Source organism: Harmonia axyridis, chromosome 2 (genome assembly GCF_914767665.1).
Source record: "Harmonia axyridis chromosome 2, icHarAxyr1.1, whole genome shotgun sequence".
Taxonomy (NCBI): domain Eukaryota; kingdom Metazoa; phylum Arthropoda; class Insecta; order Coleoptera; family Coccinellidae; genus Harmonia; species Harmonia axyridis.
In genome coordinates this window covers 6,013,093-6,027,929 of record NC_059502.1, presented here as the reverse complement: position 1 = coordinate 6,027,929, position 14,837 = coordinate 6,013,093, and the positions used below count along the sequence as shown (strand labels likewise).

Below are 14,837 nucleotides of genomic sequence, written 5' to 3'. Positions count from 1 at the left end.
CGTTTCACTAAGAGACACAAAAACAAACCCTAAAACTTCGGATCTCCTCTCTCGAATGGACCATAAAAATAATGATGAGATGCACGAATGATTAGACTCTGAGACTCGGAATCGAATTCAATCAAATCACCGTTCATTCTCGAGTCCCCATATCGAATTTTTATGGTTCTTAAAGGAAGAGTTACGAGAGGAAGTAAGCCCATCAAGAAGAAATATAAGGGTAAGAATAGGTTCCTTCTCGAAACGTTCTCACTTCCCGACTATGCGTTGTTAGGGTGATTTTGAAAAATGGATTCTATTAGGGTATCCTTGATTTACGCTAGTACTTACCTTCAAGCTAACTGCTGACGTGTGAGAATGAATTATCGTTAGTGTTAAGCAGGTAATCCAAACCCATCTTGCGCTATGGACCATCTGTGGAAAAATAATTGATTTAGTGTTTCACTCAATATTTTATTAAGAGGTTAATACGAAGGAAAAAGGAATTTAAATTGGATAATGCTTCAACGGATGGACAGCATATGGAACACACGCTAACAAAAGCCTCTTCTGCCCTGACCATCGGATAGAAAACATTGGAGTCTAACCCTGTTGAACATCGATATAGAAAGTTTCTCTTTCGAGTTCCTCTTTCATCGATATATGTGGATATGATTTCAGGACTGTTGAAAAGTATTTTCTAAAAGATTCATAGTCAATTCCACCGTTCACATCACGTAATTCAAGAATCGGTCCGAATTTTCATTCTCAGAAAACGTTTTACAATAGTGAACTGCTTTTTTCTATTTTCGTCTTGGTATGTAAAAAGGGACGAAGTATTATTTATTTCTGTTTTAGTATTATATTTATTGATGTTATTTTTCGTAATAATATTTCTTCGAAGTTGTTACCTTGGTTCTGGAAGATATTTTCGAAATATTCAAATAGGACATCAAAGGTATCATCATCGATGGCATCAGACTCAACCACCTTAGGTTAATCTATGGTACAGTTCTCATAGATAACAGTGCCACAGAACTGGAAGAAATGTTAAATGAAGTGAACCTGACATCGACCAATATGGGACTTGAAATGAACTTGAAGAAGAAAAAGGTTTTTGTGACTGAAAAACAATAATATATGAAGATTGGAAAGGACAACCAACATGTGAAAATTGAAAGCGTATAAGGTTGTCATGGGTGGCTTTTGATAGATTGGAACACATCCTGAAACACAGCAAAATTCAAATAAATTTGAGAAGTATTTAAATAACACATGCATACAACCTGTGCAAACGTTAAAGCAGACCAAAGCTTTCGAATATAAGCCTCAAGCGTCGCAGAGAACCAAGGAACGTCATGTTGGGTATCTCCTCACGTGACAAAATTAGTAACAAAAATATAAGGAAGCAGACCAAACTTAGGGATGTAATTCAGGAGATGGCTTAGGATTTGGGATGGACAGGTGGCTGGGAACAGATGAGCTCTTAGAACAACCTTATGGAGACCTAGACCAGATAAACAAAAAGAATCATAGGGCATCCACAGAAGCCATGGGTTGCCGATACAAAGAAGGTAGCTGGAAAAAATTGAGTGATCGAGGAACAAGATAGGGAAGCATGGAGAAGTTTGAAAGACAAGAATGTCCAGGAATGGATGAATACGAGTTGAGAAAGAAGAATAAGAGAAGAATATGATTTACTTTTGATAGTAAAGGGTGTTTTTTTAGAGCTATAGAACTTTAAATTGCAATAAAACAACGATGGATTATTCGATTGACATGAATTTTATTTATCCACAAGATAATCTTGTGGCTTTACATTTTAAATATGATTTCTGGCATATGACCGCCACGGATGGCTCGGATGTACTCGAATCTGGACGTCAAATTTTCGATTACTTTTTCCAACATTTGTGGCCGTATATCGGCAATAACACGGCGAATGTTGTCTTCCAAATGGTCAAGGGTTTGTGGCTTATCCGCATAGACCAATGACTTCACATATCCCTACAGAAAGTAGTCTAGCGGTGTTAAATCACAAGATCTTGGAGACCAATTCACAGGTCTAAAACGTGAAATTAGGCGGTCACCAAACGTGTCTTTCAATAAATCGATGGTGGCACGAGCTGTGTGACATGTTGCGCCATCTTGTTGGAACCACAGCTCCTGGACATCATGGTTGTTCAATTCAGGAATGAAAAAGTAAGTAATCATGGCTCTATACCGATCACCATTGACTGTAACGTTCTGGCCATCATCGTTTTTGAAGAAGTACGGACCAATGATTCCACCAGCCCATAAAGCGCACCAAACAGTCAGTTTTTCCGGATGTCAACATACAGGTGTTTCGACATACACTTGAGTAAAAGCTTCACTCCAAATGCGGCAGTTTTGTTTGTTGACGTAGCCATTCAACCAGAAGTGCGCTTCATCTTTAAACAAAATAAAAAGGACGTAGTGCGCGATACGTTTTCCGCACAAAACCATTATTTTCGAAATAAAATTGCACTATTTGCGAATGTTGTTCAGGCGTGAGTCTATACATGATGAATTGCCGAACCAAACTGAGAATAAATCACTCGACAGCTGTTAAATCGGTTGCCATCTTGAACAGAAATGCCAACTTAAAGTTATATACCTCGAAAAAAACACCCGTTACTTCTACAATACTCGACAGATATCTGAGTTTCATTTTGTTTTGCAGATATCTCAGACTTATCTAGAATTATCCAGAGTTTAGCTACTTTTTCCAATGAAATGAGGAATAATAAGATAGAGTAAGTCAGATAGGTACTGCATAGTAACTAAGATACTATGAAGCAACTAAGCTGGCAGCTTTATTCTTGGCGATAGCATCAAATGATCTTTGATCTATTTGCGGACACCCAGTGAACCAAACTGCCTAACTACAAAGGGATTTGTCCATATATAGGGGTAATATTTAATCTGGGATCACGAAACTAAACCCCCTATCGACAACAAGCCCTGAGGTGCTTTTAACCTTTTGCGTTCCCGGTGGAAATCAATACCCAAGATACTGACCTACGTTCCCAACTAACTTCTCCTACCCTGCTCCCTTAGTTTTCCAAAACTTCCAAGTCTCCATCCCAACTCCTTCTTCGTTCTCATCTTCATGCATGCGACGCCGGTTACACGAAAAAGGCGTCCATATTTCCCTTTGGATATTCGGCATTATCCGACTGGCGTACGAGACAATATTCAGATTATTGAATATTTTACAACTTATGCCCCCCATCCTGTACTTGTTTTTACGGCAGAAGGACCGAAGTTCGCCATATCCTTCAAGGGGAATTCGGAAAGAGGTCTTGGAAAAAAGGCGGCTGATCCAGTATGCAATATTCATAAAGTCCGAAATGGATGGCATGGCGGAATTCGCCGGAAGCTCATTTCCGGCCATTGTTTCAGGAGGTTACGGTCTTCCGTGAGGTATATAGAGATGAGTGTGTTGCGTGTTTCGTGGAGTTTGGTATGGATGGGAATGCGAGTTAAACGTTGCAGTCGTTTGTTGGTTTATTGTTTCCGATATGGAGTGAGATTGCTTGATTTTGTTTGCGTATGGGCACGACACCTACCTTTGGGTGTAAGGTGGAACCAAATTTACCTACGAGTACATCCAAGTCCAAACAGCACCATGATTATGAATGAAAACCTTCCAATTGTATCACTCCTTTCTCTTTTTCTCTTACTTCTTCCTTCTCCATTTCCTCTTCTTGTTTTTCATATTATTTTCCAGTTAGGTTTCTGTTCAGTTAATCCTGACATCCCAATTAATTATCTTCTTCTCTGTGGAATCTGGTCTCTCGTCACTTTGTATTTCTATCCTTTCTATCCACATGATCCATTCACGTTTTCCTCCTTGTTCTTGATCATTGCAACTACTTAAATCTAAATGATTATAAATGAAAAACTACAAATTATATCCCCCTTTTTCTTCTACTTCTTCCTTTCACCTTTCCTCTTCTTCTTTTTCTATTTGTTATCCAGTTGGGTCACTACTCAGCTAATCCAGATATCCAAATTCAATATCTTCTCCTCTCTCCTTCATCTTTTTCCTCACCTTCTTTCTTCTCCATTTTCTCTTCTCGTTTTTCTTATTCTGTTCCAGTTAGGTCTGTTAGTTGTTAGTTAGGTTCTCAGTTGATCCTGACATCCAAATTCAATATCTTCTTTTCTGTGGAATCTGGTCTTCCGTCACTTTGTATTTCTTTCAACGTCCATTCTTTTCACATGATCTCTTTATTGTTTTTTCCTTGGTCTTTATCATTGCAACCACTTAAATCTAAATGATTATAAATGGAAAACTCCAAATTCTATCACACTTTTTTTTCTACTTCTTCCTTTTTCCTCCTCACTTTGCTTCTTCTTTTCCTTCTTCTTGTCCAGTTAGGTCTCGGCTCAGTTAATCCAGACATCCAAATTCAATATATTCTACTCTCTCCTTTATCTTTTTCTCCTACTTTTTCTTTCTTCATTTCGTCTTTTCGTTTTCTTCTTTTTTTCCAGGTAGGTCCCTGCTCAGTTGATCTTGACATCCAAATTCAATATCTTTCTCCCTGTGGAATCTGGTCTTTCGTCACTTTGTATTTCTCTCAACGTCCATTCTATCCACATGATCTCTTCATTGTTTCCTCCTCGGTCTTGATCATTGCAACTACTTAAATCTAAATGATTATTGATGAAAACTACAACTTGAATCCTTTCTCATTTTCTTCTCTTCAGCTTTTTTTTCTTCCTTTTTGTTATTGTCCTCTCCTTCTTTTCAATTCAGATCACATGATCCTAACGTCAAAATTCAAAGATACTTCTCGAGATGTTCTATTCTGTGGAATCTGATCTTAGTCACTTTGTATTTCTATCAACGGCCCATTCTGTCTAGGTGATCTCTTTATTGCTTTCTTCTTGGTCTTGATAGTTATAAGTCTTTGCAGCATTCAAAAAGTCATAAATAACACCATTATCATCAAATAAAGAGTGTCTTAAAAGTGTTTCACAAATTTCCTCGTTCAATACCATGAATAAAAAATGGTATCATGTTGAGCAATTCAGTAAAACAGTTATGAATGTAATTTTGACTGTCCACAGCTTAACCTCTAACTTCGCCTGGAATTCCCACCACTTAGACTGTCAATGGGCAACTAATTCTAGAACAAATTTCACCATAATCTTTGAAGAGGTTGTGGACAGCAGACACAATATTTTTCGTTGATATACTCTACAAATAGTTCTAAACCTATAAATCCTGGTATGTATTTCCACTTCCATCATTTTCAATGACAGTCTCCAGTTAAGAATAGGTTTCATAATTCAAATCAGTCAGATAAGTATCAAAATGACTTGTAGGTTTCATTGTTATCACGATATCCAACTATTTTTAGCAGAAGGATCAATCATATTATACATATTGCGTGCTAATATATGTCACATTTCCTGCGTTCACACTGTGTTAATCCTTGTTCTTTCAATCGAAAACTAGCAATTCCATGAAGTATGTTCAGGATATACATATAACTTCGAAAATTCATCATATGGTGACGTTCCACCTATATTTGAATAATTATTGAACTGTGTGATTTCAATTGAGGGTGGTTAAAATCATTGAACTGTGTAATTTTGATCGATGGCAGTTACAATGGCATTCAGTGATAATGTGATACATCATAATTAAACCATCACACTCAATGATCTACCTACCCACCAATGATAAAAGTGTCTTTAGCATCGAAATTACCGGAACAGAATCGACTAAACCGAAATTTACGTGATTGGCTGTTACAGTATCAGGACCCTTAACACCATTTACATTTTCAGCCGTCTGGCTTGTATTTCCGCCTATATCGAGGAAAAACTGTAAAATATAGAATTCTTTCTCTTTGCCATCTTCGACGAGCGCTCAAACTAAATTGGGTCAACTGATCACAAAACTGTCAGAGAAGTTTTTTTAGTACGAAATCGCACCTTTCTCTGGTGAAACCCGATCGGACTTAAACAACGTGAGATACAGATAACTACAGCCATCTATTAGAAAAATAATAGGTTTGTTTTTACTACACGTTATAGGACTATTGTTATAAATATTCTTATTGAAAACTTCTTTGTTACATGTAGAATGTTGAAATGACGTATTTTATGGCTTGAATTTACTCCAAGAAAGAAACGATTTCAAGATTTTTTCCTCTCATTTCACGAACATCTCCAGCTCTTCAACAACTTCCGTTCCCAAAATTTAACATTTCCTCACTACGCCTTCCACCACGATCACACAGCCAAGGATCAGCTAATCTCCGCTAGTAATCGAATTTTGTTGCTACTTAAAACTTTGGCAATCTGAGTGTTTGCCTCCGCCGATTAGCCTCTCTCTGATACCAGAGCCAGGGGATCGTTGAATCATTAATGTTTCGGCATAGAAACCTCCAAGAATAGACATTATCCTTGCGGGGCGGACCAGACCACGCAAAGATCAACACGGCGATTAAACACGGTCGCCCACTTTGATGCGTGTTGTTAGTTTCGATCTCCTCCGAGTGTTCTCCGATGTCGCTGCGGTCGTCCGCCTAGTTCGATTGCCCGAAATCCGTGAGGACGATGGCCAAATATTTGACCGGACATTGGGGTTTGTTCTGGCCGGCAACCTTAAGTGCATCTGGGAGATGTTTGAACTGGCCGGGTCTTAAGGCAGAAACATACTCAGTTGACGCAGGGTAGATCGACGTTAGGCACGAAAATCTAGAGCTCTGGTTTCCCTATAATCAAGCAGCCAATAGCATTGACGAAATAGGCAAGAATAACAAGGTCTTTCTAGTCAGAGCTCTTCCACTCCTTTCATTGGCCCGGTAACTTTCTATGGTATAGGTAAATGTACCCACAAGAAAGAGTTTCAGGGGAAAACTGAAGGAGAAACACTCTGGGGGAATGTTCCTGGTTTGGATAATTCCCAAAAGTTTCTTCCGAACTTTGACACTGCAAGATCTTAGCTAGAATATGATTGACCTCCTCACTGGATTCCTTACAGAGCATTGTCTCATCAGTAAACACCCCATGAGAATGGGTCTAGCAGAAAACGACGAGTGCAGGTTCTGTCGGAAGGAGGAAGGAACATTGGATCATCTGGTGACGAAATGCCTCGACATCACTAGCCAACGCAAAAACTTGTAGAAGTGGGGTAGTAGCATCCTTGAAGTATTCCCAGATACTTGGGAATTCTTCTTTCTCATTCTGCAAGTTTAAAAAAAAACAGTCCTTTCTCCGAAAAATACTCTGAGGTTCAAAAGCTACATAGTAGAATTTTTGGACTACTCACTGTGTTGCGTCGAGTGAATTTCACACAAACTTTACGGGCAGTTGAATATTCAGAGATACGCATTTAGGTCTAAAAACCAACCCCAGCAGGTACAGCGAGGGCTAAAAATAGAACAAGAGCATCCTTGGCGCCACATTGGCGCTACATATGGTCATCCTGAAGTCACATCTTAGGGCAAGGAACGAAGACGTGGACCAATCAGGGACTTGAATTGCGCTTGGTATGCAAAATCCAAAGCGACACTTAACATCTCCAGGAAATCGGGGTACCATATTTAGTACACTCGTAGCTGTTACCTTGTAAACACATAACTTGTACAGCCAATTTCAATATATTAGTTAAGAAATCCGGTGTTTCATTATCCAAATTTAATAGAATTTCAGTTGATCGATTCAACCAAAAACACACGGTATCGATGAACTCGATGAACACACTATATTTCACTGAAATTTAACACCGTATATACAGCATAGATTCGATTTCTTTGAATGTAACATTTTCCAAGGATGTACATTTATTTCTCTTCATTTTTTCTTGTTGAACAGACGCCTAAGAGCTGCGCCAGAAGCTAGATCTCGTAACAAGGGTTCAGTAAAGTAACAAGTTTCGACCCTTGTATGTTGCGATAACCCCTTCAGATCCTGTAATCCTTCCATCGATCCTTCAGGCTTATTTACATGAATCAAACAGGCTCAGTCTAATAATCCGAATTTCATGCTTGGCAATTCGTGAAGGACAGCGACAAACGCCTCCAGACTGAAGGATTTCTTATAGGATCAGGTCTTCCAAGGCAAGGAACCGTGAGAATTCGAGAAGGTCGAGATAGGAATAGCGCCCATGAGTCGATTCTGTTGAAATGATTGTGGAGAAAATGTATACAGTTAGGACCTTTCACCAGCATGGATTTCCATTCTACTTCTAAAGGGTGTTTTTTTTAGAGCTATATAAATTTAAATTGCAATAAAACAACGATGGATTATTCGATTGACATGAATTTTATTTATCCGCAAGATAATCTTGTGGCATTACATTTCAAATATTACTTCTGACATATGACCGCCACAGCTGGCTCGGATGTAGTCCAATCTGGACGTCCAATTTTCGATGACTTTTTCCAACATTTGTGGCCGTATATCGGCAATAACACGGCGAATGTTGTTTTCCAAATGGTCAAGGGTTTGTGGCTTATCCGCATACACCAATGACTTTACATAGTCCCACAGAAAGTAGTCTAGCGGTGTTGAATCACAAGATCTTGGGGGCCAACTCACAGGTCCAAAACGTGAAATTAGGCGGTCACCAAACGTGTCTTTCAATATATCGATTTTGGCACGAGCTGTGTGACATATTGCGCCGTCTTGTTGGAACCACAGCTCCTGGACATCATGGCTCTTCAATTCAGGAATGAAAAAGTTAGTAATCATGGCTCTATACCGATCACCATTGACTGTAACGTTCTGGCCATCATCGTTTCTGAAGAAGTACGGACCAATGATTCCACCAGCCCATAAAGCGCACCAAACAGTCAGTTTTTCTGAATGTAACGGTGTTTCGACATACACTTAAGCTTCACTCCAAATGCGGCAGTTTTGTTTGTTGACGTAGCTATTCAACCAGAAGTGCGCTTCATCGCTGAACAAAATTCGCTTATGACAATCGGGAACAACGTCAATCTCATTTTGGGCCCATTCGAAGAATCTACGCCTTACTTGATGATCGTTTGGCTGAATTTGATGAATTGCCAAACCAAACTGAGAATAAATCACTTGACAGCTGTTGAATCGGTCGCCATCTTGAACAGTAATGCCAACTTGAAGTTATATACCTCGAAAAAAAACACCCTTTATAAGTTGAATTCCAAAAATGTTATATCGGGTGTCCCAAGGTGAGTGGCCTATTAGATTATTATGAAAACTATTGATAGTAAAAATTTCAAATTTTATGGATAGATATTTGGCCATATAAGGTACATTTTTAAAATAATTTCACATTTCCAGTGTTGCCGGATGTACGACAATTTGGCAACAACTTTGTTATTTTGAATAGGACATCCGGTATTTCTATTTTTTTATGATACTCCATAAAATATCAAATATATTCACTCTTACTTTTCCATCCCTATCTTCAACGGTTTCTGAGTTATTAATTATTTTTCGAAATTTTAGATCAAATTGGCGTATTACGAAAATGACTCTAGTTCGCTCAATATTTGAGATTTAAGTCAGAAATTTTGCAAGTCGTTAGATATTGATCTGATCTGTGTCACTGTTTTTGAATTATGGTTGTCAATAAAAAAATCCATCATTTGCCAAGTTACAAAATTGTGATTAAGTCTATTTTTTCAAATTAGACACCTAGTATATTCTTCAATTTTTGGAATCAGTACAACACACTCTACAATTTTTCTATTCACGTCCCTATACCTATCTCAACTGGATTCCGAGTTATATGCGTTTATTAGATTTCACATTGATTAAATAAGTGTTAATTTCTTTTGTATTGTTATTTTCTCTTTGTCGTTCGTAGATCGATATATCAATGAATCAGTTCAATCCATAAATGTCAAAATAAACAATTATTGCCTAACAGGTGTTTTGTTCCGAGGTTTTTCTATAAATAATGGCTCAAGAAAGATATACACATATAACGCATATAACTCGGAATCCAGTTGAGATAGGTATAGGGACATGAATAGAAAAATTGTAGAGTGTGTTGTACTGATTCCAAGAATTGAAAAATATACTAGGTGTCTAATTTGAAAAAATAGACTTTTTTACAATTTTGTAACTTGGCAAATGATGATTTTTTTTGGTCCGTCCTGTATTATTGACAACCATAATTCAAAAGCAGTGACACAGATCAGATCAATATCTAACGATTTGCAAAATTTCTGACTTAAATCTCAAATATTGAGCGAACTAGAGTCATTTTCGTAATACGCCAATTTGATCTAAAATTCCGAAAAATAATTAATAACTCAAAAACCGTTGAAGATAGGGATGGAAAAGTAAGAGTGAATAGATTCAATATTTTATGGAGTATCATAAAAAAATAGAAATACCGGATGTCCTATTCAAAATAACAAAGTTGTTGCCAAATTGTCGTACATTCGGCAACACTGGAAATGTGAAATTATTCGAAAAATGTACCTTACATGGCCAAATATCTATCCACAAAATTTGAAATCTTTACCATCAATAGTTTCCATAATAATCTAATAGGCCACTCACCTTGGGACACCCGATATATAGAGTTTGACAACAAGAGGTTTCATTTTGAATCCTACTCAAAAAACCAAATTTTCAATGACGCACTCTGTATTGGAGCAAATGGAACAAGGACACAAAACCTCCGGACTTGACGTCAACGGTTTTTTTCTCTCCAAAAACGACATTTAATCTCCATACCACTCCCATCCTTAGAAATACGCCGACAAACCCCAAACGTAAATTGCAATTAGTATTCCACGTACGTAGCATCAAGGCGCAGCCTAGTAAACCATTACTGTGTAATTCCAGAAGTTGGGATTAAATTCTGGTGACAAACAGGACGTGAAATCACACAATTACGCGTGGTCATGAAAGCGCCTCACCATCAGTCCGGTTAAATCGTCATAATTTCGAATCCCCACCAATACGCCACAAATTCTCCAAAAGCCCGGTATAAAAACAGGCCAGAAAAAAGGTGTGCAACGTGTAGAAAATGCGGCGGTGCGCTGCTGTTGAAAATTAAATTATTTTCTGGAAAATTAAACGCGTCCGCATCAGCCCCGGGATTTAGACTGAAAGCGGCTGTTGCTGTCGCTTTATGGCCATTTCGACCACCAGATTTATGACTCATCGTATTCATGAGTGCGGTTTTATATTTTTATATATTCGTATTTATGTTGATGCGCGTGAAATGGATGTGAGAGAGGGGATTCGTGGATTGTTTTATGTTGCGGTTAGGATGTTTAAGTATGGACGTTTAGGGAATGGGAGGTGTATTTTGGGGAAATTATTGGGGTAAAACACAAATTTGAATTTTTTAAATTCGGACTTTTTTTTAAAGCTTTATCGATGTGGTGCTTCTTCAACCATATCATAAAAATATTCTGATGGTAAAATTTAATATCACTCAACTTAATATCAATGTAATTAAGCAATTACAGGATCATGAGATGAAAACTATTTTCACTTTGATTTATTTTTTGGTCCTAGATTTTTCTTGAATGGGTGATTTATTCCATTTTAAATCGTAATATGTTTGTAAGAGAGGGTGATGTGTCATCACCTTCATATAAAACAAATTTTGGAGTTCCGCAGGGCTCTGTCCTGGGACTGCTCTTATCTCGGGATTCGCCCAAGGGATGTACCTAGCCAAATTCAAGAAATATACTATTAATATTTCTCAATTTCTGATAATAACTTACACTTCACTCAATAATCTAACTAGTAAAAACACTTTTGTTTGCAAATTCAACTCTTCTCGTCAACATAGTGGCCTTCAAGAGTGATGCATATACTCTAGAGCTCCTCTAACCTTTCAATAACTTTCCTGTGAAAGATTGGTCTTTGCCTTCATTAGAGTCGAATTTCATTCCCTGAAGCATTCTTTAGAGGTCTGCTGAACGCTTGTAATCATTGGAGACCAGATCTAGAAAATTAGCTGGGTGGTCAAGAAGTTGGAAGCGTTATTAGTTCGAAAAGTTTTTTTCTTAAGGAACACCCTGCTTTTTATTGAATCATCACATTGCATGGAATAATTGGAATAAGTCATCAATTATTGTCTCATTTTGAACACCCAGTAGAGTTGATTATCAGAAAGGCTGTACTTGCCTCCATGCTTCTAGTATTCATTTTTAGAATCTCATTCGAATAAACTCATTAATTTGGAAATTATTCGGTTTTTCCTAGAACAAAAATCGAAAAATTTTAAGTTTTAAGCATATGAGGCATCGTACAACCTTGGTTTCAATTATAACATACAACTTGAAAATTAGCGAAGCGTCGCGTCACTGGTGGAACACCCTGTATAATTGAATTGTTCTGTTCTTGTGGCACATAACACACAATAATTATGTATCATCGAAATCATATTTGAGATATCGCTGTTGAATATCTCTAAATTGTTCACTATACTTATCCCATCTCCCTCATCGTTTTCTGTCCATTTTCGTTGGCCATCAAAAATTCATGAATGTTCCATCTAATTTCTCGTTTACTTTACGATTTGAATGTCTTCGCAATGGAAGAATCCCCAAGACGAAATGCATAATATATTCAAGTTAAGCGGTTTTATTTTATATTAATGGAGAGTTAGAGATCATACAATGAGATTGAAATTTGGATTTCCGACAGTTACATGGAAATGCAATCTGTTCGAATGGATCAAGTCCTATATATTATTCAAAGTATTTCGAGTTGTCCTTTATATGTCATTTGGACAGCTCAAATGGAGATGAAACGAATTCAAACGGAAAAACAAAATCACTGCAGATTTCACACAGGGGTTTGTTATTTCCTTCATCTCTTGAGACCAAAATCATTTCATCAAACTGAAGATTCACCAGGTTCAACAAATCAACTGTCAAAAAAAGATGTTGGGTTTTTCAAATTAAGATATTCGATAGAAATCATGAACTTTTTCATTTTTCATGAAGAATCATGCTGCATATCATTGAGAGGAATGTACAGAACATAAATGTCACGAGTTTCTCGACTCAAACATGAAATATCTAGTTATCTGCAACTTCTTATCGTTTTCTGACTAGAACTTAGAAGACCTTCCAGTCTCTCCAGCAAGAACCTAAGGTCAGATTAGTTTTCTTAGCAGGTCGAAGTTGCGAACTACTCCGTTCGAAGTGAATTACCTCGAACCCAACTATTTTCTCGTCTTGGAAAGTTGAATGGAGTAAAAAATCGTATTAGATTACGTTTTGGGGAAGTTTCTAAACGTAACTTCTTAGCGGTGCAAGAAGGTACACGAGAAGTTGTATTTCTATTTTCATTGAAACGCAATATACATGATCGATATAGATTCAGTCGTCATTTGGATACTGACTTGCTTCTTCAAAAATCTTCTCGCCCTACTCTTCAGGAAATCTATGAGTTTCGAATTCTAAGTCTCTGTGAATGTGTTGATTTCCTTAGAACCATGGCATGTTCATTGCATCTCTTAAAGTTTATTTTCTGTCACTTGTATCTTCTTGATGTGGTTTTTGGCTGCATAGCCCAATGCTGCTGATTCGTGTGTTAGTTGAGGTCTCAGGTTCGAATTTTGGTTCTTTTTTATTAATGAGTAGTGTCTGCTCTTCGATGAGCTTCTTTGTCCACTGCTTATTTATTGTGTTTTTCCATGTAAGTCTATTATCTAGTGTTCCAACTAGATACTTGACTTTATTTTATCATTTCTTCATCTATTCGTAGATTTGAGTTGATCTCTGGTCTCTTCTCTTTGAGGAGAATAACCTTGGGGATAGAAAATAGCGCTAGAGATCATAGGAAAACTACCACCCTAACACTTACATAGATAATGAATTTTTAAAAACTTGTCATTGGCATATCTCCGAAGTTGAAAGAGGTATAGAAAAACTGTTGCTATACCCTAAGGTACTAACTTCGCTCTAGCTACCACAAAACAAAAAATTTTAATGATAATATCCTACTTGTGATCATTGAAGAGCTCGTAAGGAATGATTTACAATTATACGAAGCAAAGTTAAGAAAATATAGAAACAATGAGGAAAGTACTGACATGAAATCAGGAGATTTCGATCATTTATTCGCCAATTGTACTCTTGGAGAATAATAGTTATTTATGCAACAAGTGCAAAAAGTGAATGTTTATTGCACTCGACGTGAAATTGTCCGACGAGGCCGTTAGGCCGAGTTGGACAACACGTCGAGAGCAATAAACAATTTTTGCACGAGTTGCATACAACATTTTTTTCTATGTTCATGCAAAAAGCAAATATTATCATGAGGTGTGGTCATAGTACAGACAGTTTGCTCTATGGAGGTAGACGGTTACAAATCGGATCAGTTTTGATTAAGGAGTTATTCTCGGGAAGACATTGTTTGTTTATCTCTGGCTGCTAACATTAATACAAAATAATATAAAATATGTAACTGTTTAAAACGTATTGCCAATCTCACAGCATATCTGATAAATATGTAGTGGGTTTGAACGTTTATGTCTGTCATGATGACAGCACGTTGAAGTAGAATGACAGATGAGTGCAATAAAAACTTTATTGCACTAGTGCAATAAAGAACTTCTTTTTCCACTAAATATAGTTCAATAAAGTTTTGCTTTTTGCATGAATGTAGAAAAAAATTTTAAAAACTTGTCATTGGCATATCTTCGAAGTTGAAAGAGGTATAGAAAAACTGTTGCTATACCCTAAGGCACTAACTATTACCACATAATTAGAAATTCTAATGATAACATCCTTCTTGTGATACATCATTGAAGAGCTCGTAAAGAATGATTTACAATTATACAAAGCAAAGTTAAGAAAATATAGAAACAATGAGGAAAGTACTGACGTGAAATCAGG

The 14,837-nt window shown here is 37.2% G+C and overlaps 1 protein-coding gene across 2 annotated transcripts in view; it reads right to left on the bottom strand.

Annotated features, from left to right (window-relative positions):
- LOC123673153 (follistatin-related protein 5-like) overlaps nucleotides 1–14,837 on the bottom strand; it is a 182,866-nt gene that overhangs the window by 137,617 nt on the left and 30,412 nt on the right. For both annotated transcript variants that reach the window (XM_045607601.1, XM_045607602.1), the window contains one exon: nucleotides 331–414. In XM_045607601.1, the coding sequence (XP_045463557.1) occupies nucleotides 331–414 (84 nt within the window). The remainder of the gene's footprint in view (nucleotides 1–330; nucleotides 415–14,837) is intronic.